This window comes from Leptopilina heterotoma, unplaced genomic scaffold (genome assembly GCF_015476425.1).
Source record: "Leptopilina heterotoma isolate Lh14 unplaced genomic scaffold, ASM1547642v1 Lhet_31, whole genome shotgun sequence".
NCBI lineage: Eukaryota > Metazoa > Arthropoda > Insecta > Hymenoptera > Figitidae > Leptopilina > Leptopilina heterotoma.
Window position 1 is genome coordinate 1,080,984 of NW_025111011.1, and position 27,871 is coordinate 1,108,854.

A 27,871-nucleotide genomic window follows, 5' to 3' on the forward strand; every position below is an offset into this window, starting at 1 on the left:
TTTTTTATTGTAAATTAAACTAATCGTCAACGTCGTCGAAATCACGGTTAACGCACGAATTTATGTCGCTTTATGTACTTCGTTAATATTCGCGATATTACGTTTACGTTCTTTTCTCGTCTCCGCGCGGACGAATTTAGTCAATTTCTGTACTCATTATTTGTATCTCACATTTTATCGCTTTGTTGTTTTGTAAATATATTTTTGAAATTCGATTCTGTAATTAAAATGTTAAAATTCTTAAACGAACCCTGACCGACGAGCAATCCACACCCTTAACATTCATTACAGATTTGGCGCCCGAACAGGGACGGTTAGTTCAAAACGGTTAGTTTGAAACGGTTAGTTTAAAAACGATTAGTTTAAAACGGTAAGTTTAAAACGGAAACGATCGCTTACGAAAACGGTTTAAAGTCGTTTATTCTTTCAGTTTTGTGTTTATTCGGAAAATCACCGCGTCTCGGGAATAATGCCGTTTAGTTTCGTTAAACCGTACGATTACGCGAATAATTCGGAATTGATCGTCGTTATAGTCGATTTCCTTCTTTTTTGATCCGGCGATAAAAGATGATGAATAACGACTCGCTAGTCGATTATTTTTTATCCCCCTCACACGTTTCGTTCGTTTCGTTTCGAATACGTTTGCCGTCGATTGATAGCTTCTTAAATTTCTAATTTTCGCTAATCCCGTCAATCGCTGAAATGTCGATGTCCACGTTAACGTTCGTCGAGAATAGTACGCGTCCGTCCTCCCGAAATATTCGTATGAAGTTTATTTTACGTTCCGTCGTGCATTTTTAGTTCGCGCATTAAAAATGAGTCTTTCCGTTTTGTATATAGTTTCATTTTTCTTTTTTTGATACGAGAAATACGTTAGATTAAACTGTAAGAATTAATAAAGTGCCGCGTTATGTCGTTCAGAATAGACTTTCGCTATCCAACGTCACTTTATTTAGATTCAATCCGCCGATACGAATACCCGACGCTAGAAATTTTCAGTTTTGAATTGCTTTATCGCGCTTACTGGAAAGTTATGTTTCGTAACCTGTCGAAACCCGCATCACGTCTTCCACGTTACTGCACCGAGAACAGACGAACCGTCGCGATTAATTTTCGAGAAGATTTTCGCATATCCAGACCGTCGTTTATTCTATTCGCACGATTATTTTACGAATTATGAATCGTTATTTGTTATAGTGTTCGATCGAATAATAGCAAACCCGTCGGTCCTAGTTCTGTCCGCACCGGATTTACACGCGATTATTCATTCGACTTCAATCACTTATACGATTACGAACGATCACGATTTGTTTTACGAAAAGGACATTTTCCTTTTATTCACGCCGTTTCCCGCTTTTCGTTTACGTATTTACGGAAATATTCAACGTCGCAGAATATTTCAACGCACCGAACGTCACGCATACGCAGTTAGTATCGTCAAACCGAGAGAAAGGTTCGCGATCTAACGTTACCGAAAACGAAACCGAAATACGAAGAAATATCTTGACGTCGAAAAGATATTCTCCCTTACCCTACGTCGATACGGAAATATTTCAACGTCGAAGAAATATTTCAACGAACCGATCTTTTGCATACATTTATCGCCGCGTCGAATTAATGTATCGTAAAAACTTTATGTACGGAGATGCGTTATTGCATTACGTCGCGCAATGCGTATACTCACCGTCAGTTCTGTTTGTACGTCGATCATTCAACTGACTAAAGTGTTCGAGTCGATTAGAAAACGTTAATCGTCAGTAAAAAGTTCCAGCTGTTCGTTTTGTTTTATACCCAATCGCACGATATTCGTTCACTCACGCCGATTACGACCCGAATTACGTTTCCGCGAAAAGATCAGTTAATTGTTACGAAAACGTCGTCACTTAGTTTTAGACTCGCGTTTTGCAATGTAATGAATTAATTTTCTTTTGAAACCTACGTTCACGAATACGAACCCGAAAACCACGTCGTTGTCGCAAACCCCGCGCGATATCCCCAACGTCTGTGAAAATACGTCCGAGAAAACATTAATTTGTTTAATTATCTGAAATCCACGAAATAATTTCGCTCGCACGATTAATACGTCCGTTGTTAAAACCCTATGATAAAACCGTTATCAAATCGTCGTCGCATTATTACGTCGTTATTAAATTATTTAATCATTCATTTTGATTATTACACGTCGTCGTTGTAAAGTCGCCTACGAACCCGTTTGTAAATAATCACGTAAATTGTTCGAATCACGTCGCTGTATTAAATCGTACCGTCGTTGTAAAAAGTGCCGTCGTTAAACCAGAAATCGAAACGTCGCCGCAGATCCGCCAACGTCATCGTGAAAAGAAGATAGTTGTGCCATTACGTCGCAGATTTTGTGAAATCAAGTCACAACTTGATCTTGAGTCAACACGCAACGAAGTCTTGAAGTTCGCCAAGCCGCCAACGAATCGAGCCGAAGTGTCAGTCCGCTAGGTATCCAGTCAACGCCAGTACAGTCGAGTTCCTGTCAAATTCGTTACCTGTCTACAAGTGCAAGTCCGATTCAGTTATCAATTGCCGAGTTGAAGGACGACCTACGAAACGCCACATCGCTAGATTCCACGTCAAGGACATTTTGCCGTTTACGAAGCCGACGAACCACACGACGCTACGAGGAAGTGTTTCCAGTTAAAAACTAGTGCGCGCTTCTGTTCCAAATTCCCTTCGACTGTCAATGATCGCATTTATTCGCGAAAACCCCACGAAAGAGACGCTCAGTGTGCCCCAGTGCTCTTTTCCCTATGCATCGCTACGTCATCACGCACGGTCCAACAATCGACAACGCAGTGCCCTATACCGAGACAGCCAACCACGACGATGAGGATGAGGTCGTTCCAGATCAACGTGATTCTCGAGCCCAACGTCCCAACTGTTCCAGCTGTAGTTCGACGAAAACCACGAATATGTCAACTCGCACAGCAGTCGTTATCAACGCCGCCTCCACGTCGAACATGTGAGTAGTGCTACGATAAAAAAAAAAGTGTTTAAAGAAAGGACATTCTTTTACGAACTCTAAGTGTTTTACGAAAATTTATTTTTATTTTACGCGCATTTTGATTTCCACACTAACGAAAACTCTCGCGAAGTTTTCTCCTTACGAAAAGGGGGTGTGACGATAATGAAGTGAAATCAAAATATTATTATTTAATTGTTTTTAAAATATGCGTTTTATTCGACGCACGAAATTTGTTGTACGCTCCTGAGTGCCGATTGTGCGCGTGCGCTCAGCCTACGACCAATAGCGAGCGAGTATGTCTCTCCACCGAGATCTTCTCCCTCCAACAACGCACCGAACCGAGGACCCCGAATGCACGGTCCGAGATCTTCACTTCTCGAAGCGGTATCACCGCGATAGGGTCTCTGATGTGGTATTACCACGATGAGATCGAAGTGGTTTCACCACAAGCGGTATCACCGCATAGGAGATAAAGAGGTGTTACCTCACGGGTAGGAACGCGCTCTCCCACGAAATCGTTCGGTGCCGTTTCGAAAGTCGTCGTTGTCCGAAATGTCGTTTATTGTATTGTAACTCGTCGCGTTACTATACTAAAATCCGTGTCTGCTTTATGTTATCGTTTTATCGTTTTGTAACTCGCCACGTTACTCTTTTACGGAAATCCGCGTCTCGCACGTTAATGTTTTTTATTGTAAATTAAACTAATCGTCAACGTCGTCGAAATCACGGTTAACGCACGAATTTATGTCGCTTTATGTACTTCGTTAATATTCGCGATATTACGTTTACGTTCTTTTCTCGTCTCCGCGCGGACGAATTTAGTCAATTTCTGTACTCATTATTTGTATCTCACATTTTATCGCTTTGTTGTTTTGTAAATATATTTTTGAAATTCGATTCTGTAATTAAAATGTTAAAATTCTTAAACGAACCCTGACCGACGAGCAATCCACACCCTTAACATTCATTACACTTATTAAATTAAAAAAATATTTATTTTATTAATTTTTGTTTTAAATAAATATATAAAGATATATACTACATGCATCAGGGCTCGAAGTAGGTTCGTAAATTCCGTAAAAGTCAGTAACTTTGCTTGAAGTCCGTAAAAGTCCGTCTTTTTAAAAAATGGTCCACAGAAAAAAGTGAGTGTTATTTTAACACTGAATTCGGTGTTAAAAGTGTCTGCATCAAACTTTAGCTCGGAAGTGTTATTTTAACACTGAAAATAAGGTAAATTTTCTATTATAGAAAATTTATCCTCACTAAAATTACCCTACCAAAATTTACCCGCATCAAAAACAACACTCGCTTTTCTCTGTGTCCCTAAAGTCCTTAATTTCATTCAAACTAGAATGAAAAGTTCCTAAATTGTACTATGTAATTTTGGAAATTTTGAAAAAGTTAGAAATGATTGCAGAAATTCAATTATTTTCAAAAGTAATAAATTCTTCTCAGAAATTCAATTATGTTCACAAAATTTTTAAAAATTTCTCGTCAAAATTTCAATTATCTTTAGAAATAGTTCAATTCTTCATTTATTTATTTATTTATTTAATTAGATCTTCTCCAAAATTCAATTATTTTAAAAAATTTTAATAAATTTATTGGCAAAATTTCAATTATCTTCAAAAATTTTCCTCAATCCAATGATTTTTTATTAAATAGCTACTATTCTAATAAAATTTTCCAAAAAAATTCAATTATTTAAAAAAAATGTAATAAAATTCTACACAAAATACTAAAAATGTCACAAGAATTTCATTATTTGCAAATTTTTTTATAAATTTATTGGCAATCATTAAATTATTTTTATATGTAATAAGATTTTTACGGGGATTCAATTATTTTCGTAAATAATAAAATTCTCTTTAGGAATTCAATTATTTTCATAAATAATAAAAATCATTGCAGAATTTCAAATATTTTTAATACAATTTTAATCGAATTCATCGAAAAAATTCTTAAAAATTTTATTAAAATTCGTCAAAAGAATTCAGTTATTTGAAAATTTATAGATAAAATTATTTGTGAGAATTCAATTTTAAGAAACATGCAATTATTCAATAAATTGTTATTTTTGTATTTAAATAATTGAATTCAAGTAAAATTTTCTCAAAAACATTGATTTAAAAATGGATTTCAGTTAAAAATTTTGATTATAATTGAATATTAAAAGCATTAAAGTGTAAATTTTTAGAAATAATTGAATTTTGAAAAGGTTTCAGATTAAAATCTTTCAAAATTTGAATTTTTCATATTTTTCACTAACAATTCTGTCGAATTATTTTTTTAAGAAAATTTAATTGCGGATTTTTTTTAAATTGTTTAAAGTTTTTATTTTGTAATATATGTATATTTAATTGAAGAATTTACGAATAATTGAAATTTTGTAAAATTGAATTGTGAACAAGTTAATTTGAAAATTCTTAAAGAACTTTTTCAAAAATTATTAAAAATAATGGATTTATAGAAGATGTTTAGTTAAAAACACGAAAAAAAATTCAATTTTGTAAAAGTTACAAATTATTGCAGAAATTCAATTATTTTTAACGCAATTTTAATCAAATTCCTCGAAAAATGTAATTCTTAAAAATTTTATTAAAATTCGCCAAAAGAATTCAATTATTTAAAAATTTGTTAATAAAATTCTTTATGAGAATTAAATTTTAAGAAACATTCAATTATTCAATAAATTATTTATTTTTGTATTTAAATAATTGAATTCTAGTAGAATTTTCTAATAAAAATTGATTTTCATTTATAAAAATCAATTTCAGTTAACATTTTAGATAATAATTGAATATTAAACGCAATATAGCGTGAATTTTAAAAAATAATTGAATTTTGTAATTCATTTTTTTGAAAATGTTTAATTGAGTTTTTTTTAATATTATTTTAAGTTTTTATTTTCTAATATTTATTTAATTGAAGAATTTACGAATAATTGAAATTTCGTAAAATTGAATATTGTAAAAAAATTAATTTTGAAAATTGTCAAAGAACTTTTTCGAAAATTATTAAAAATAATTGATTTAGAAGAATTTTAGTTACAAATTCTTGGAAATAATAATTGAATTGTAAATGATTTTATCACTCGGTCATCTTTAATTATTATAAAACAGGAAGAAATCGATATCTTCATGTTTTATAGTTATGAAAAAATTTAATTTATACTTTTAAGTTGTTCTCTGATTTGACTCGGACTGGTTATATTTTTGTCAGTAATTATTGGTCCGTAATTTTTCATTTTTGGTCCGTAAAGTCTGTATTTTTAAATACTTTCACTGCGATTCGAGCCCTGATGCATGATGAATAAATGAATTTTATTTCTCGCGTTAGATCTGAAAATCGTTCGTCACAATTTTTTATTTTTGTATTGTTATTTTTTAATTAATTGTAGAAATAATAATAAATGAAAAATAGCAGTGTAATAATTTTTTTATATATAATAATAATAATATTATAAATAAGAATATAAATAAAAATATTAATATAATTGAGCGCTCGTTCGACGCTCGAAAAATTTTCAAGCGTCGAACGAGTTGTTGCATTGGAGCGCTCAATTACTAAAAGAAATATTTATTTTATTAATAATCTTTTATTATTTTTCAATTAATTGTAGAAAAAGATAATAAATAAAAACACCACTGTCATGATGTGTATTTTTAAATTGTGAGATAATTTTATAATTAGTAGAAGAAAAAGCAAAAATTGTTTATTCTTTTTTGACTTTTTGTTCTCAAAATGTAAAATTGATTTTTATAAGTAAAATAAAGAATAGATAGAAAAATTAAACTATTTTTTCCATTGCTGGAAATTACAAAAAACTACAAATTTTTCGATTTGGAAAATAAATGTTAATAAATATAAAAAAATAAATAACGAAAATTGAGAAAAATTTCAAAAGAATTTAAAAAATAGTAATGTAAAGCGTGAATGGGGAGGTAATTGTAAATTTAATTTTCTACTGATTAAGTGTCATTACGTGTATAAAGGCACAATTTTCTTGAGCGGTTTTTTTTTATTTTTTTTTTTTTTGAAAAAAGATGCTTGAGTCTAGCGAAACATTTCTTATTATAGGTATAGACGTGGCTGGTATTCAAACACATTTCTATCCCGAGGGTGGCTGGGGATGGTTGGTGTGTGCCGCGGGCTTTCTGGCCCTGTTGCTTACCACTGGAATGCAACTTGCCTTCGGTGTTCTCCATCTTTATGCTGCCCGACACCTCGGCGAACTTCATCTAATGGATATAGGTAAGTTGCCAATAAAACTTACAAGCTTCAATAAAGGTTCAATTTTTTCTTTATTTTTTTTTTATTTTTTTTTATTCCAACCCCCATACTTACATATACAATTCCCTTAATATGAAAAGCATTTTTTTTTCTCTCCAAGTGTGTAGAGAAATATTTCTCCATCAATATTTATAAATTTTTTATTTATTAAAAAATTTGTACTTAATACAATTTTATTTTACAAAATTTATTCAAATTTTTGTCAAGTTAACTTCTTGGGAATTTTTTTCTACTTTATGACAAACATATATATATATATATATATTTTTCGAGGTCTTACGCTTAATTTTAGAATACGTTTTTTTAAGTCCTAGGTAATTTTAAAAGTATACTGATAAGTGTGGTAATGTGGGTTAATTGACATTTACTCTTAGCCACTAATTTCCATTATTCTGACATCAGAGAATCGAATTCAACGTTTTATAATTAGACGATTTTGTAACGAAGAAAGTATTAATTCATTAAATTCAAGACCGCGATTATTTTCGAAATCTAGGTTATTCGACTGGAGTCTATTTTTAAAAAAAGTTGAATATTATCTTTTAGTTCTTAAATGAAACAACAATTTTTATACTATTAGAATAAGAAAATTTATATTTGAAAATATACATTTGAAATGAGAAATTAAAAAAAAAAAAAAATTTTACAACTTATTTATAGATGCAAATAAGTAAATATTAAATTTTAATTTTTAAATTCAAGTAGGTAGGTAAAAAATAAGGGATAAAAGTAAACAATATTTTTCGTTATTTTCTTAAATTGATTTGAGTATTATTTCAAGTTTCTGGAACGAAGGAAAAAGAAGAAAGAAAGAAAGAAATAAAGAAAGGGAAAAAGTGAAATGTCGATAGCGTAAAATAGGTTCGAGTTTCGACACAAGGAGAGGATATTTGTTATTGTTCTTGGATGTTCCTTCCATTTCCTTCAAGTACCCTATACATGAGCTTTAAAGCTAATCTTACACAATGTTGGAAAAATCTCCGCGAAAATGGTAGATAAGAAAATAGAAATAGTGTTGAATGTATATATTTTAGACGAAAAGAAAAGGGGAATGAGAAATTAAATTTTTTCCTTCGTTCATAAAGGTTCAAATTAGTGGATTTTTTTTTTATTCTCAACCCCCATGACATTATATTTAATTAATTTATAATGATTTCTTGATGAAATCCAGTTTGCTTAATTTCTCAAGTATTTAATTAATTAAGTTCCAACCTCTTGGCGCAATACATCAATTAATGAATGAATGAAATCCTTCAGCAAAGATTGACTTTGAAAACGAAAGGTTCAAAATGTCGTTTAATGGAATAAACGCTCTCGTAAAATTAGGTACGTTGCAGTGATAAATTGTAATGGGATTCTCCATTACAATGGCTAAAAAAATTATAGTTTTTTTTTTAAATTTTAGATTTTTATTTCTAATTATTTTATTATTTGTATTATTTTAAATTTTTAATTATTACAGGGCTCGAACTAGATCCGTAAATTCCATAAAGGTTCGTAAAATTGCTTCAAGTCCGTAAAAGTCCGTTTTTTTTAAAAAAGGTCCTTAAAGTCCGTAATTTGAAAGAAAAGGACAAAAAGTTCGTAAATTGTACAATATAATTTGTAGAATTTTAAAGAAACTACAATTGATTGTAGAAATTCAATTGTTTTCAAAAATAATAAAATTCTTCGCAGAAATTTAATTATGTTCAAAAATTAAAAAAAAATTTAGTCAAAATTTCAATTATTTTTAGAAATAATAAAATTCCTTCAAAATTTAATTATTTTCACAAATTTTAATAAAATTCTTGGCAAAATTTCAATTATTTTCAAAATTTCAATTATTTTAAAAAATTTTCATAAATTCAATGATTTTAAAATTTTAATATTTGTTATTTTAATCAAACTTTCCAGAAGAATTCAATTATTTAAAAAAAATTTAATAAAATTCAACGCAAACATTTAATTATTTCCATAAAATAATAAAAATTTCACAGGAATTCAATTATTTACAAATTTTTTTTATAAATTTCTTCTAAATAATAATTCAATTATTTCCATAAATATTTATAAATTTTTACAGGGATTCAATTATTTTTGTAAATAAAATTCTTTTTAGAAATTCAATTATTTTTCTAAATATAATAAAACTCAATGCTGAATTTTATACAATTTTAATGTAATTCCTCGAAAAGTGTAATTATTCTTAAAACTTTTATTAAAATTCGTCGAAAGAATTCAATTATTTAAAGATTTAATGATAAAATTTTTCTATGGGAATTCAATTATTCAAAAAAAAATTTCTTTTATTAAAATAATTGAATTAAAAATAAATTTCAGTTCAAATTTCAGATAAATATTGAATATTAAAAGCATTATAGTGTGAATTTTAAAAAAAAATTAAATTTTGAAAAGGTTTTGATATTAAAATCTTGGAAAATTTTAATTAACAATTCTGTAGAAGAATTAATTTTTTTGAAAAAGTTTGTTTCAATTTTACTTGAAATTATTCTTTTGAAATTTTTATTTTCTAATATATTTCAATTGAAGAATTTCCGAATAATTGAAAGTAAAATTGAATTGTGAACAAATGAATTTGAAAATTCTCAAAGAATTTTTTTAAATATTATTAAAAATAATGGTTTTATAGAAGAATTTTAGTTAAAAAAACTTTTAAAAAAATTTAATTTTGGAGATATAACACATTATTCGAGAAATTCAATTATATTTTTGTATTTAAATAAATGAATTATTCTAGTAGAATTTTCAAATAAAAATTGATTTAAAAATGAATTAATTATAATTTTAGATAATAATTAACTATAATAATCCTATAATTCATTCTTTCATTCTGTCCACACCTGAAGTTAGTTTTTGTGTATTCTTTTGTTGTTTTTTTCTTTAAAAAAAATTTGTTTTTACAAATCAAAAATGTACAGGTATTTTTTCATAATTCATAATAAAGTAATATTAGAAATTAGAAAATTTTAAAAAAAGTGATGATTAACAAATGAAAAATTTACCTATTTTGTTTATTATATGCTTTTTTTATAACAAATTTCGTTTGACTGATCCAATTTTTCTCTTTTTTATTTATAAAAAAATAAAAAATAGAAAATTGGTTAAAAAATTAAGATTAAGAAATAGTAAATAAATACCCATTTTATGCATAATTTTTATTCCTCAATAACAATATTGTTCACAAACTCATTCTTTCATATTGAGGAAAATACATTACATATTCCCGTTTCTTAATATTTTTATAGAAAATTTTCAATTTTCATACGAGAATAATTTACATTATTTCAATTTTTTAATTACAATTGTTTTAATAAAATTCAAAGTTTTTTTTAAAAATGAACGAAACAAATGTTTATAAATTCTATTTGTCAATTACAAATTTTCATTGAAAATGAAAATTTTTAAATTTTTAGAAAATAAAGCAAAAAAATTTTACTCAAAACAAAATGGTCCTTTACATTTTTACGAATTTCTTTAATTGTAAAATTATTCAAAAACATCAATATTTTTCCACAGGAATTTAGATATTCAAAAATTCCAAATTCAAACCTTTTGGAAATTAAACAACTTATAAAAATATTTTGCTATAAAACATGAAGATATTGATTGCTCCGAGTCGAAGACTCGGAGTGATCGATTTCTTCATGTTTTATAATAATTTATAATAATTAAAAATTTATGAAAATAATTGAATTATTGCAAAGAAGTTTATAAAAATTGAAAATAATTGAATTCCTGTGGAATTTTTATTATTTTTGACAATAATTAAATGTTTGTGTTCGATTTTATTAAATTTTCTTTTTATGTAATTGAATTTTTCTCGGCAAATTTTATTAAAATAGTAGATATTGAAAATAATTGAAATTTGGACAAGAATTTTATTGTCATTTTTGAAAATAATTGAACTTTGGCGAAACATTTTGTTATTTGCAAAGATAATTGGGATTTTGACGAGAACTTTTTTGTAATTTTAAACATTATTGAATTTAATAAGAAGAATTTTATTACTTTTGAAAATAATTGAATTTCTGCAATAAATTATTTGTAATTTCTCCAAAATTGAATTATTTTAGTGTTTTCAACAAAAATTTGAATTTGAAATTTTTTTTTATTTTTAAAATTGCTAATTTTATTTAAAAAATGAAGGAAGATGTTAGCTGCGAGCATTAGCGCGCGAATTGTTGCTAGTTAAAAATTAAAAGCAATATAACGTGAATTTTTAGAAATAATTAAATTTTGAATTTAATTTTTCTGAAAAAGCTTAATTGAATTTTTTTTTATATTATTCGAAGTTTTTATTTTCTAATATTATATTTAAATGGGGAAGTTACGAATAATTGAAATTTCTTAAAATTGAATATTGTAAAGAAATTAATTTGAAAATTGTCAAAGAACTTTGTCAAAAATTATTTAAAATAATTGATTTAGAAGAATTTTAGTTACATATTCTTGTAAATAATAATTGAATTGAAATAATGAATTTTGAATAATGTATTTTGAAATAAAAATATTAACAATAAAATAAATAATATAAAAATAAAACAAATTTAAGTCTAGGCGGAGAATATTGGATGGAAAATTAAAAAACTTTTTTTAGAAAAAAATTAATGTGAAAAATATCCAACAGATTATAAAAAAAATTTAAAAAAGAGAAAGTAAATTTATCAAGGAATGCATTAAAATTTTTTTCGATAGGTTATTTCCATATATAAGATATCGTAGTTTTCTCGAGGAGTAAAAAAAAAAGTTTGAGAATTTTTTTCTTCTTTCTTTTTTTTTTGAAGAATTTTTTTTTCGTTGCGCAATGCATTGTGCGGTGCGGCACACGTATTTGCCTGATATTCGTGTGTATTCCTTTAAACCATAGTCGTCTCGAGTTGAACGAAAAGAAAAAAAAACGTAGAGAAAACTTGGGGGAAAAACTTTGTACTCAACTGCAGGCAAACGTGAAAAAAGGACAGAGAAAAGAATAAAGAAAGTGAATAAGTTCCAATTCTCTGCGGCAAGCACGATGATTCGCTTATTTCGATAATGCAGTCGCTTTTCGTACATTTTTCCACCTTTTTCCTCCTTCGCCCACCCCCCCTTCTTTTTTTTCACCCCGAGGGATAAATATATTTTGTTTTTATTAAAAATGAAATGGAGTAAAATTTTTTTTTACTTGTATTTTTATTTCACTGAGGTAGCATTTTACCGTAGACTTATATTAAAAATTACTGGGTATTGAAAATTTTATGTTTGAACATAAGTAGAAAAAATTCACTGATTTTTTTTTGTTCTTGTATTAAAATACTATTGGCCAAGGGAAAAAAATTCAAAAAGTAAAATATTTTTGTTAGCATTAGTATTCGAATGTTTCGTCTGATTAAAATTTAGTCAGAACAATTTTTTATATTTTAAAATTTGCTTATTTTTAAAATATAAAAAAAATGTTCGGATTAAATCTGAGAATTTATTATTTTTATTAATATTATTATTAATAGTATTAATATTTATTTATTAATATTCCCCCTTGTTAAAAATTCCTCGACTTTAACTGCTAGTAGAAAAATTAAAATTTTTGTCTGGCTGATATGGATTTTTACTAGTGATTTAAAAAAGAAAAATTCCGTCATGTGAATGAAAAGGATTTTTTTATAAAGTTACAGTGTGATTAAAACGGGGTTTTACTGCTTGGAAAAAATTGTATAAGTTTGCGAAAACTGTTCGTCGTACCATAAACGTGTTGAACTACTAAATCTGAAAATTTCACGCTCTTAAAAAAATTCCTGTCTGACTAAAACTGACACTAACTACTTACGTTAAAATAGAGTAAAATTTAGAAAAAAGTAGAAAAGTATAAAAAGTTTCTTGACTCGTTAGAAATATATTTTTTATACACAAGAAAGAAAAATTGTGTCTGACTGAAAATACTCTTTTACTACTAAAACGAAAAATTAAATCTCCCGTCTGGCTAATATTATCTTTTTCTACTAATGCCGAAAAAATTTTGAATTTAAAATAACAGAGCTAAAAATGCATTTTTTATTTACTTTTTCCTTTTATATTAATGTTTTTATATTTAAAAATTTATAATAATTTTAGTACATAAAATAATATAAATAGTGTATTTTCTATTTATATTATTTCTTTTTCTACATTTCCAGAGTCTTAAAATTGATTAGATCTTATGGAAAACTTGATTAAACTCCAAAAAAAAATTTGACGTGATACAGATTTCCATGAGGTTTTAAAAAAAGCTTGAAATTTGTATTTTAAGACCCATAGGCGGAAGACCAAAAACATAATTTTGAAAAAAGTGGGGATAAACAAAAAAAAATTGTTTTCGTTATTTTTAATATGGGTGTCCTTTTCAATGTATTTTTGTCCGTTAATCACGATCCCAGGTTCTAAAATTGTCTGTCACTTAAGGATTTTGAGAAAAGTGGGGGTAAAGACAAACAAAATTTTCTTTTTCGTTATTTTTAATATGGGTGTCGTTTTCAATGTATTTTTGGTCTTTAAACACAATCCCGGGTTCTAAAATTGTCTGGCAAGTGAGGATTTTGAGAAAAGTGGGGGTAAACCAAAAAAAAATGGTTTTCGTTATTTTTAATATGGGTGTCGTTTTCAATGTATTTTTGACCTTTAAACAGGATTCCGGGTTCTAAAATTGTCTGACAAGTGAGGATTTTGAGAAAAGTGGGGGTAAAGACCAAAAAAATGAATTTTTTCTCATTATTTTTAATATGGGTGTCGTTTTCAATGTATTTTTGTCCGTTAATCACGATCCCAGGTCCTAAAATTGTCTAGTAAGTGAGGATTTTGAGAAAAGTGGGGGTAAGGACAAAAAAAAATTTTTTTTCGTTATTTTTGATATTGGTGTCGTTTTCAATGTATTTTTGTCCATTGAAGACGATCCCGAACATAATTCGAAGAAAAATGGGAATAAAGATACAAAAAAACGTCTTTTTGCTTGTTTCTATCTCCACTTTTCCCTTTTTTAAATTTTACAATTTTTTCTTCACTTTTGTTTAATTTTCTTTACTTTTTTATTTTTTACCTCCTTTTGACCTTTTTTTTATACCTTATGAGGCAGAGTTTCCATTAAAATGAAAGAAGGAAAAAAATGTTATCAAGAGAGAAAGTCATTTAGTGACGATATTTATATCCATGATTCTAATGACTATGAAGTAATTAGAAATGTTAATATGATTAGATGGGAATTGTGTGTGTGTGTATATAAAGTGGAGACTGTACCGGAAGCGCCTGTCCAGAATAGTTACATGCTTTAAATGATAGCCAACGTTGTTGCACTATAGCTGCGGAGAGATAAAGCCAGCAGTGAATTTCTGCCGGTGGTGGTTCACCCGGAAGACACAAACCAGAACTGTTGTATTGCGTTATGTATGAGGTGTGCGCCAAATCATGCCGCAACTATGGATATAATGTTGCCCAAATGTTACGTGACATGTCATGTAAAGCCTTATTTCTCTTAGCTACAATTTCGCTTTGCTCTATTTACCGCCCACCCTCTCATCCTAATTCTCTAAAACCCCCTCGAAAGCTCATAACAGATTTTAACTTCACGTTTGCACTTTAAGCTAATCTTACACTTCCTGTATAACTCCATTTTGACTCTGGTTTCATGCTAAGTTAATAATAGTATTAATAATAGTTTTATTTTAGTCTATTATCTTTTATCTCTCACTTCTGTGAGGACATTTTTAATGAAAATAAATTTAAGAATAGATAAATAAATTTATTGAAATAATAATAGTAAAATAATAATAATGTTCATAGGAATAATTAACTATAATAATAACTGCTCGAACCAGTGAAAGTATTTAAAAATACGGACTTTATGGACCAAAAATGAAAAAATACGGACCAATTACTGACAAAAATATAAACAGTCCAAGTCAAATAGAAGAACATTTTACTTAAAAACAAAAATATAAATTAAATTTTTCATAACTATAAAACATAAAGATATCGATAACTCCGAGTCTTCGACTCGGAGTAATCGTTATCTTTATGTTTTATAACAATATTTTTAAAGTTTATTTATTTCCAAAAGGTTTGAATTTTATTAAAACAATTGAAATTAAAATTTAACCATTTTTTGTTGCAAATTATTCTTTTCTTTCAAATTTTTTTTTGTCAAATTTATTACAAATCGATATCTTCATGTCTTATAATAAATAATTATTAAAGATAACCGAGTGATAAAATAATTTTAAATTCAATTATTATTTACAAGAATTTTTAACTAAAATTCTTCTTTAAATCGATTATTTTTAAAAATTTTCAAAAAAGTTTTTTGACAATTTTCAAATCTATTTGTTTACAATATTCAATTTTACGAAATTTCAATTATTCGTAAATTCTTCAATTCAATAATAAATATTAGAAAATTAAAACTTAAAAAAAAATTCGAAAAATTCAATTAAACTTTTTCAAAAAAATTAATTTCACAATTTAATTACTTCTAAAAAATCACGCTCATTGCTTTTAATATTCAATTAATATCTAACATTTTAACTAAAATTCATTTTTAAATCAATTTTTATTAGAAAATTCTACGAGAATTCAATTATTTAAATACAAAAATATAATTGAATTTCTGGAATAAGGTGTTATTTCTTCAAAATTAAAACTTTTTTTTAGTGTTTTTAACTAAAATTCTTCAATAAATCCATTATTTTTAATAATTTTTAATAAAGTTCTTTGAGAATTTTCAAATTCATTTGTTTACCATATTCAATTTTACTTTCAATTATTCGAGAATTCTTCAGTTAAATATATTAAAAAATAATAATTTCAAGTAAAATTGATACAAACTTTTTCAAAAAAATTAATTCTTCTACAGAATTGTTAATTAAAATTATGAGAACTAAATTAAATTATCTAAATACAAAAGTAAATAATTTATTGAATAATAAAATGTTTTTTAAAATTCAATTCTCATAAAGAATTTTATCAACAAATTTTTAAATAATAATTGAATTCTTTCGATAAATTTTAATAAAATTTTTAAGAATAATTATATTTTTCGAGGAATTTGATTAAAATTGTATTAAAAATAATTGAAATTCTGCGATGAGTTTTATTATTTGTGCAAATAATTGAATTCCTAAAAAGAGTTTTATTATTTACGAAAATAATTGAATCCCCGTAAAAATTTTATTATTTATGAAAATAATTGAATTCCTAAAAAGAATTTATTTATTTACTAAAATAATTGAATCCCCGTAAAAATTTTATTATTTATGAAAACAATTGTATTAAAAATAATTGAAATATAGAAAATAAAAACTTCAAAATAATTTTAAAAAAATCAACAATTAAAGTTTCTCAAAAAAAATTAATTCCACATAATTGTTATAGTTAAAAATATGAAAAATTCAAATTTTCCAAGATTTTAATCTGAAACCTTTTCAAAATTCAATTATTTTTAAAAATTTACGCTCTAATGCTTTTAATATTCAATTATAATCAAAAGTTTTAACTGAACTCCATTTTTAAATCAATGTTTTTGAGAAAATTCTACTTGAATTCAATTATTTAAATACAAAAATAACAATTTATTGAATAATTTCTTGTTTCTTAAAATTGAATTCTCATAAAGAATTTTATCTATAAATTTTTAAATAACTGAATTCCCTTGACGAATTTTAATAAAATTTTTAAGAATTTTTTCGAGGAATTCGATTAAAATTGTATTAAAAGTAATTAAAATTCTTCAATGAGTTTTATTATTTATGAAAATAATTGAATTCCTAAAAAGAATTTTATTATTTACGAAAATAATTAAAAGTTTGTGTAGAATTTTATTAAATTTTTTTTAAATAATTGAATTCTTTTGGAAAATTTTATTAGAATTGTAGATATCTATTAAAAATCATTGGATTGAGGAAAATTTTTAAAAATAATTGAAATTTTGCCCATGATTTTATTAAAATTTTTTAAAATAATTGAATTTTGGAGAAGAATTTAACTATTTCTAAAGATAATTGAAATTTTGACGAGAATTTAAAAAAATTTTTGAACAAAATTGAATTTTTGAGAATTTTATTACTTTTGAAAATAATTGAATTTCTACAATTATTTGTAATTTTTCTAAAATTATTCAAATTATATTGAACAATTTACGAACTTTTAATCCTTTTTGAATCTAATTACGGACTTTATGACGGACCTAGTTTGAGCACCTAAGTTCATATAAAAGAAATGAAAAAATAATAAAAAAATAAAATAAAACGAATTAGGTATTAATTATTAACTAACTATAATAATAAGTTGGTTGGTATTTATTCATTCTGTCCGTACTTTTAAAGGTACTCTTTTATATGTATGCTTCTCGTTATTTTTATGTATTTTGATAGAAAATGTTACATTACTTTATTTTTTAATTAATTAATCTAAAAAATGTACTATTTTTTTCTTTTGCGTTGACGCTTTCAGTTTTAAAATGAGATAAAAATTATAAACACTTTTAAAATAGTAATTAAGAAAATTACAATTTTGTTTGTAAAATTATAATTTTCTTTTGGAGAATATTTTTTTTTTGCACAATTCCTTTTTCTATAGTCAAATCTTTTTAACAAAATTCTTTTTTTTTAAGAAAATAATTTGCTACATTTCTATTTCTCAATTACAATTTTTTAAACAAAATTCTGTGTATTTTTGGCAATAAAAGAAAAAAAATTTTTATAAATTACATTTTTTTTCCAAAAATTTTAAGTTTGAAAAGAAAAGAAAAAAAATTTGTATAATTTCTATTTTTTAATAACGATGTTTAACGAAAATATAATTTTTTTTTAGAAATAAATTAAAAAATACATAATTTCTATTTCATAGTCACTATTTTTGGACAGAAAATTCTCAGTTGTTTCTTTTTGAACAGAGAGAAGAAATTTGTATCATTTATATTTCTCTGTCACAATGTTTTAACATAACTTCCAGTTTGTTTAGAAATGAAAAAAATAAAATAAAAATAAATAAAAATTAAAAAAAAATAAAATAGAAATTAATAAAAATATTCAAAAAATAAAAATAATAAATAATAAAATAAATGAAAATAAATAATATACTAAAAAAATTTGCGTGATTTCTATTTCTTCATCACAATATTTTTCTAACAAAATCCCAAGTACTAAAAATCCCAAAAGTTAAAAATTTTGTTTAATTTCTATTTTTTAATCACAATTTTAACAAAATTCTATTTTCTTTAAGTAAATGAAAAAATTGTCATAATTAATAATTATACTTTCGTTTTCTTTTATTTATTCATATCTCTTGTTTGGAGAGCTGAAAACTATTTTTACTTTTACGCTGAAAATTTTAGTTTCCCACTAAAAAAGTAGGTTTTTTATGTTTTGTACTTATAGCTACTTTTATTTGTGAAACATTTTTTGCCTCTCCATAGAGATGTGAAGAGAAAAAAAGATTTTTCTTTTCTTTTTTTTTGAAAACATTTTTAAATAATATTTTTTGAGACAAAATTGGAGAATTTAAATTTACATTGTTTGCATGTTTTATTGTCATGAATATGTTAGAGTACGGATGTAAGAACTATAATAGCTTATAAAGCAAGAAAGGGTGCTTTACCAAGATTACCTTTCGTATTCTAAATGCCAGAATTAAATACATACAATTATACGACATTGTTACTGCTTTTAGGTAAATAGAGACGGAGGAAAAAAACAATTATTCATAGAATGTAATACTATCTTGGGAAAATAAATAAAGAAGCGGTTAATTGTTTTTTCCTAATTTTTCTAAATTTTGGTACTAGACAAAATAAAAAAAATAAAAAATCAAATTACTTGGGAAATTGAACAAAATAATTCAGACAATTTTCAATTTTCCCAATTTTTGTCGTCATTAGTAAAAACTAGTTTCAGTCAGACACTTAATTTTTCCTTCTCCATTGATAATATTATTATCAAAAAAAAAAAAATATTAATTCAATTTTCTGCCTCTATGCAAATTGTTTTAAACGATCTTTAAAAAGATATTTGTCGAAATGCTGATGTCATTTAGAGTGGATTTTTTATAAATTCATATTTAATTGAATTCCATTCCTGGAGTGGGACACAAAGGGGGATCGCGAGGGGCGAAAGGCAATGTCATTCCAGTCGTGATTGTCTCCTGGTGCAATAAATCAGTATTCGGTTTTTTTCAACGCGTCAGGAAAAAAACTTTTCTCGTTAAGAATAACAGCTATTTAGTGAGCAATTGCTCTTTTTTTTAAATTCTTCTTGTAACGTTTGAGATTTTTTTTTCTTTTTCCTTCTCCTCTTTTTTTTCTACTCCTATAAGTTTCTTGTCCTTTTCATTTGTTTCACTGTGCGACTTATTTCTTACACACACAGGGTTTACAAGGTTTTATAAAATAGAAAAACCCCTTTTGTGAGGAATGTTGAAATTCGTACTTTTCACTTTGACTCAAAAAGTTAAAAGAATAAAATATACGATCTTAGTGACTTGTAATTTAATTCAGACTGTCATGTAATTTTTCAATTCAAAGAGAAAGAAAAAAGTATTCTTTGCCGTAAAGGAATACTTTTTTCTTCTTTTTCTTATAACTTCAACATTCTGAATTTACAATTTATCCTTGAAGAAATCGTATTGTAATAAATTTGACAAAAAAAAATTAAAAGAAAAGAATAATTTTTAACAAAAAATTGTTAAATTGAGAAATAATGATAAATTTATGGTAAAATGATTAAAATTAAGATTTACTTGTTACTGTAAATAATTATTCTATTAACTATATTAATCTCCGAATTCTTTCATTTATTCTGTCCGCAGTTCGTAGTTAGTTTCTATGTATGATTTTGTTTTTTTTTCTTTAGAAAATATTGTTTGACAGATCGAAAAAAGCAGGTATTTTTTCATTATTTATAATAAAATAATATTACAATTTAGAAAATTTGAAAAAATTATGATTAACAAATAAAAAATATCTCCATTTTGTTTGTTATATGCTTTTTTCGATAACCAATTTCGTTTGACTGATCCAAATTATTATGCAAATTATTCTCCTTTTTATTTATAAAAAATACTAGAAAATTGTTAATTGTTAAAAAATTTTGATTAATAAATATAGGAAATATTTTATGCATAATTTTCATTTTTCAATAACAATATTGTTTATAAACTCATTTTTTTTCTTTTAGGAAGAAAAACATTGGATATTCCCGTTTCTTAATATTTTTGTAGAAAATTCACAATTTTCATAAATGAATAATTTGCATAATTTCTATTTCTTAATTACAATACTTTTAATAAAATTCAAGGTTTTTAAAAATAATAGAAAAAAATGTTTATAAATTCTATTTGTCAAGTTAAAAATTTAATTGAAAATGTAACTGAAAATTTTTGAATTTTTAGAAAATAAAGGAAAAAATTCTAATTTAAAAATTGTTCTGTTAAATTTATTTACAAATATCTTTAATTGTTAAATAATTCGAAAACGATAATATTTTTTAATATTTTAAATATTTAATTATTATTATTTATTATTTTTCTATTATTATCTGAAATTTAAACTAAAATTCATTTTCAAATCAATTCTTATTAGAAAATTCTACGAAAATTCAATAAATTATTTATTAAATAATTGAATGTTTCTTAAAATTTAATTCTCATTTAAAAAATTTTATCAACTAATTATTAAAAAGGTAATTAAAATTCTTTTGACGAATTTCAATAAAATTTTTAAGAATAATTTCATTTTTCGAGAAAATAGATTAAAATTGTAATAAAAATAATTGAAATTCTGCGATGAGTTTTATTATTTATGAAAATAATTGAATTATTAAGAAGAAACTTATAAAAAAATTTGTAAATAATTGAATAACTGTGAAATTTTTATTATTTATGAAAACAATTAAATGTTTGCCTAGAATTTTATTAAAATTGTTTTTAAATAATTGAATTCTTTTAAGTAATTTTATTAAAATAGTAGATATTGAAAATAATTGAAATTTTAACAAAAATTTTATTAAAATTTTTGAAAATAATTGGATTTTTATTAATTTTTTTATTTATAAAGATAATAATTGGGATTTTGTCGAGATTTTTTTGAAAATTTTAAACATAATTGAATTTTTGATAAGAATTTTATTACTTTTGAAAATAATTGAATTGCTGCAAGCATTTTTAACTTCTTCAAAATTTAATTTTTTTATTGTTTTTAAATAAAATTCTTCTATAATTTTAGAAGGTATTATTATTGATTATTAATTATATCAATTTTAGAAGATTTTGAATTATTACAATTTTTCAAAAATTTTAGTTCTGTAAAATTTTTAATTATAAATTCTTTGAAGATTGAAATTTTATAAAATTTCAAATTAAAACCGTTTATGATGTTGAATTATTTATGAAAATTAATTTTGTTGTTTTTCTTGCTAAAACGTACGGTTGGTAAAAATTATAAATGGTAAAAATTACTATTAGCAAAAACTATAATTAGTAAAAATTACGATTGGTAAAAACTACGATTAGTAAAAATTATTATTAGTGAAAACTGCAAATAGTAAAAATTACTGTTGGTAATAACTAAAATTAGTAAAGATTACCGTTGGTAAAAAATTAGTATTAGTAAAAATCACTATTAGCGAAAATTACAATTAGTAAAATTACGATTGGTTAAAAAATTAGAATCGCAGTAAACATTGCTATTAGCAGAAACTGCAATTAGGAAAATTACTATTGGTAAAAAGTAAAAACTACATTACTAAAAGTTACGACTGGTTAAAACTACAATTAAAAAAATTATGGTTAGGAAAAACTACAATTAGTAAAAATTACGATTTTTAAAAACCTATAATTATTTTTTCTTGTGGAAAAAAATTTCCTCACATTTGTTTTAGTCTGACTAAAACTAGTCTTTTCTACTGCGGAAAACTTTATTTGTATTCTTGTCAGGCGAGTATTTTACGATTGATGAGAATTTGTTGATACTTTTTTCCTCTCTCATATTTCATGTCAAAGAAACTTTTTTCTCTTTCGAAGTCAAATCGACATTTTTAAAAAAGAAATCGAAATGAGAAACTGATAAGAAAAAAGTTGTTTTCTTTTTTTTTATATAAAATCTAAAATTTTCTCTGATAGATTTTATATATTCGTGTTACATTCATATGTAAAAAAAACATATATTCACTTAAAATGTCACAGTCACGACTTGTATGTATATGTATATATACATATACTTTTCGAGAATTGCAATTTTTCTTTTATAAATGAAAGTTTTTGAACTTGATAGTATTCTTGGGCACAAAAGGAAAATCGTGCAGACATGACGCTACTAAAGTCATTTCGACGACTTCTGGACATTTTTATTAGAGTTGTACAAGAAAAAAAAAGGAAGAAAACTTTTTTTCTTCTTTTTTGACAGAATGAAGTTTTGTTTTTGAAACAAACAATTTTGTCATGCCACTGGAATAACAAATCTTAATTACACTGTTTCTTTTTTACATAAATTTGGAAAATTTATATACCTATATATGTATATAGTAGTTTACATTTAAGTCGGCGTTGCTGCGAGAATATTTTATTAACTAAATTTAACACTTCCCTTCTTCTCTCGCATAATATAATAAGGAACTGTAAACAATTTTAAATTCATCTTTCAAAATTGTAATGAAAATGAAAATTAATTTAAGAATATTTTTTTAAAATTTATAAATTTTATCTTTTAGTTGCTTTAAATTGAATTCGTTTAATTTTTATTAATATTTTTCTTTATAAAATAACTATATTAATCTTTATTTTCTTTCATTCATTCTGTCCGCAGTTTGAAGATAGTTTCTGTGTATATGCTTTTGTTTGTTTTCTTTAAAAAATATTCTTTGACAAATCAAATATATGCAGGAATTTTTTTATGATTTATAATAAAATAATATTACAAATTAGAAACTTTTTAAAAAATTATGATTAATAAATAAAAGATATACCCATTTTGTTTGTTATATGCTTTTTTCTATAACAAATTTCGTTTGACTGATCTAAATTATTATGCAAATTATTCTCCTTTTTATTTATAAAAAATTCTAGAAAACTGTTAATTGTTAAACAATTTTGATTAAGCAGTAGGAAATATACCCATTTTATGCATAAATTTTATTTCTCAATAACAATATTCTTTACAAACTCATTCTTTCATTTTGGGAAAAAAACATTACATATTCCCGTTTCTTAATATTTTTGGAGAAATTTCTCAATTTTCATAAGGAAATAATTTGCATCAATTCTATTTCTTCATTTCAATTGGTTTAATAAAATTAAAAGTTTTTTAAAAACAAAAGAAAAAATGTTCATAAACTATATTTGTCAATTAGAAAATTTAATTGAAAATGAAAATGAAAATTTTTGAACTTTTAGACAATAAAGAAAAAATTCTATTAAAAAAAATGTTCTGTTATGTTTACGAATATTTTTAATTATAAAGTTATTCGAAAACAATTATTTCTTTTTAAAATATTTTAAATATATAATAATTAGTATTTTTCCATGGGAATTAAGATTTTCAAAAATTTCAAATTCAAACCTTTTTAAAATTAATGAACTTTAAAAATATTGTTATAAAACATGAACTTCGAGTCAAAGACACAGAGTAATCGGTTTCTTCATGTTTAATAATAATTAAAGAGGATCGAGTGTTAAAATCATTATTTTATAATATTATAAGAATATTGTTACTGTAACTTCTTCAAAATTATTTTCATATTCAATTACATATTATATCTAAAAATTTAACTAAAATTCATTTTTAAATAAATTTTTATTATAAAATTCTACGAGAATTCAATTATTTAAATACAAAGTAAATTATTTATTGACTAATTAAATGTTTCTTAAAATTTAATTGTTATAAAAAATTTTAATACCAAATTTTAATAAAATAAATAAATAAATAAATACTAAATTTTTAATTTTGACAAATTTTAATAAAAATTTTAAGAATAGTTGCATTTTTCAAGGAATTCGATTAAAATTGTATTAAAAATAATTGAAAATCTACGATGAGTTTTATTATTTATAAAAATAATTGAATTCCTAGGAAATTTTTATTATTCATGAAAATAATTAATTTTTGCGTACAATTTTATTAAAAATTTTTTTAAATAATTGATTTCTTTTGAGTAGTTTTATTAAAATTAAAGATACTGAAATTCATTGAAATGGGAAGAACTTTTGTAAATAATTGAATTTTGAAGAAGAAATTTATTATTTATAAAAATAATTGCGATTTTGACTACATTTTTTTCAATTTTGAACATAATTGAATTTTGTGAAAAGAATTTTCTTACTTTTAAAATTCTATTACCTGCTGGTAATAGAATTTCTGCAATTATTTGGAACTTCTTCAAAATTCAATTTTTCTAGTGTTTTTAACTAAAATTTTTCTATAATTTCCTTATTTTTAATAATTAATTAAACTTTATTGACAAATTTATCTAATTTTAGAAGATTTTGAATTATTAAAATTTTTCAAAAATCTAAGTTCTTTAAAATTTCTAATTCTAAATTCATTCAAAATTGAAATTTTATAAAATTTCAAATTAAAATCTTTTGAAGTTCAATTATTTATGAAAATTGTAAACGCAACTCTTTTAAAATTGAATTAATTTTGAAATATTTGCGTAAAATTATTCTTGTTGTTTCTTGTTGTCTTTTGTTTATACTTTTCTTTTTTGTTAACTTTAGATAGATTGTATATTATATTATTATGTTATAATTATTTTTATTTTATAAATTAATTCAAAATTGTAATGACAAATAGAAATTATCAGAATTTTTTTCACTTCTTTTCATTAAAAGACTAAAATTTTGTTAAATTGAATGTTTTGTCAAATTGAAATTATGCAGATTTTTGTTCTTTACTTTTAAGGAAAATTAGAAAATTGTTAAACAACTGAGATTAAGAAATAGAAAATTTATTTATTTTGCATTATTTTTGTTTATGAATTACAATTTTTTTTAAACAAACTTATTATTTTGTTTTAGAAAAGAACAAAAATATTTGCATTTCTTTTTTTAATCTTATTTTTGGACCGACAGATAATATCATTATTTTATATTATAAGAATATTGTTACTGTAACTCCATCAAAATTATTTTCATCATTTTAATTCAATTATTATTTTCTAGAATTTTAAATTATTTTTTATGAAAATAATAATTGAATTCCTTGAAAAAAATTTTATTATTTGTGAAAAAAATTGAATTCCTGTAAAATTTTTATTATTTATGAAAATAATTAAATGCTTGCATGCAATTTTATTAACATTTTTTTTAAATAATTGATTCCTTTGAGAAGAATTTATTTAAATAGTAGAAATTGAAAATCATTGAAATTAGAAAATTTTTTTAAAAGAATTTTAAAAGAATTTTATTATTTATAAAGATAATTGGGATTTTTATGAGTTTTTTTTTAAAATTCTGAACATAATTGAATTTTATAAGAAAGATTTTATTTTTTTGAAAATAAACGAATTTCTGCAATTATTTGTAATTTCTCAAAAATTTAATTTTTTTAGTGTTTTCAACAAAAATTTAATTTAGAAAATTTTTCAATTCTATTATTTTTAAAATTGCTAATTTTATTTAAGTTAAGATATCTAAAAAGAAATTATTGTCAGAAATTCAAAAAATTAAGGGTTCTGTATTATAATTTGTGGTAATTTCATAGTTTATGGGGCAAACAAAAAAGACACAAAAATTTAGAATTTTCTTATGAATTCTAAAAATTAAATTTTTTTTAGTTCTTTTGATAAAAATCCCTGACTTTTTCATGAATTTCCTGCGTCAGAATATATGATTATTATAGTTATAATAATATTAAAAGTATATTCCAATTAATATTTTATTTTTATGAAAATAAATTTGAATTACAGATTTTTACGTTGTGTTATTTTTAAAATTCCTAATTTTATTTAAAATTTTATTTTTAAAAAGTGAGTAAAAAGTTAGCCGAGGGCGAATTGTTGCTAGAATTAGTAATTATTACTAATAGACTAATTTTAAATAATTTTTTACTAAAACTTTAATAAAAAAATAAAACTACTAAAAAAAGTGGTAATCGTAGTTTTAAGTTTTAATGCTACCTAATTTTCTTTAATTTACGATCCAATTTTGCCAAATAGAAATAACTAAACAGATGAAATTTCTCTTTTCTATATAAATTTATTGTGTTTATTGGTGAGGTGAATCGTGAAATGAAACTTGTACTTAGTGGTAGAAATTGAAAGATTAAATTTTTCCGTGGTGAGGCTTTTCTCTATTAAAAAGAGAAAAAAAAACTACGTATATTGGAAGTTCAAAAAAGAGATGCTCGTTGGCTCTTTCAATGGCAAGGAAAGATATTTTGAGGTCGAAAAAGATTTACAACTTTTGTACGCTTGTCGCGAACACGAAACTACCATCCGGAGCTTTTTGGTGATATACCATACACACACTGTCGCACGGACGGACAAACTCATAAAGGGAGAGAGAGAGAGAGAGAGAGAACGTGTGCAATCATGATATTACTGATACTTAAAAGGATTTAGTAGAAACCTTCGACTCTTATTTACTGTACATTCCTCTATAGTTACTGAACTTGTGAATTCAATTTAATAGTATCTATTGTACAATAATGTCCAATCATTTTCTATTTGGCAATTTTTTTTTCTTTAATAAAATAATTATCTTTGAGAATTTTTTAATAAAATAATTATTCTTTACTCAATGTATAACAATAATTTTGTCGTAGAGATATTTGAAGTTGTAAAAGTCAATGAACGATCGAGTCCAGTAATTTTACATAGAAGAAAGTTTTAAGTAGTACAAATCAATGTTTAATCAGACTAATTAATTTAAATTGTAATTTACAAAGAAATAAGCGAAAATGATTCTCAAATATAGAATTTAGTGAATGTCGAATATTTAAAAGGAGTGGAAATTAAGAAATCAAAAATCACAACAGCGCATTTTGTTAAAATGGATATTTTAACTAGTGCGAGTCAACCTACGAATTAACTATATTAATCTTCATATTATTTCATTCATTCTCTCCGCAGTTTGAAGTTAGTTTTTGTGTATGCTTCCGTTTTTTTTTTTCTTTAAAAAAATATTGTTTGACAAATCGAAAATGTGCAGGTATTTTTTCATGATTCATAATCAATTAATTTTACAAATTAGAAAATTTAAAAAAATGATGATTAACAAAAGAAAAATATACCCATTTTGTTTAGAAGAGAGTGGGGCATTCCGGACCGGTGGGTAAACCGGCCATAGGATATTTCCATTGAATTAAAATTAAAATAGTTTCATAAAAATTATTTTTAAATAAAATGTTTCTTTCATTAAAATATTTACTTACAATGAAAAATAATTGTCTTCCAATGAGAATTGGACCCTTTAATATTGTTTCTCTGATAAAGACAAACATTTTAATTTTTTTATTTAAAAAAATATTTATTTAATTGAAATTCAATCCCTTATTATTATTTTCATTACTACAACCATTGTTTACATGATTCTTTATGTTTTTTATTATTGTGGATTATGTAAATGCAATATTATAAATAAAAACCAAACGGT

At 24.2% G+C, this 27,871-nt stretch overlaps 1 protein-coding gene across 1 annotated transcript in view; it reads left to right on the top strand.

The window, feature by feature from the left end:
• The window catches only part of LOC122504655 (monocarboxylate transporter 10), a 198,626-nt gene that overhangs the window by 93,023 nt on the left and 77,732 nt on the right, over positions 1-27,871 (top strand). The window contains exon 5 of the mRNA XM_043615850.1: positions 7,076-7,249. Within this exon, the coding sequence (XP_043471785.1) occupies positions 7,076-7,249 (174 nt within the window). The remainder of the gene's footprint in view (positions 1-7,075; positions 7,250-27,871) is intronic.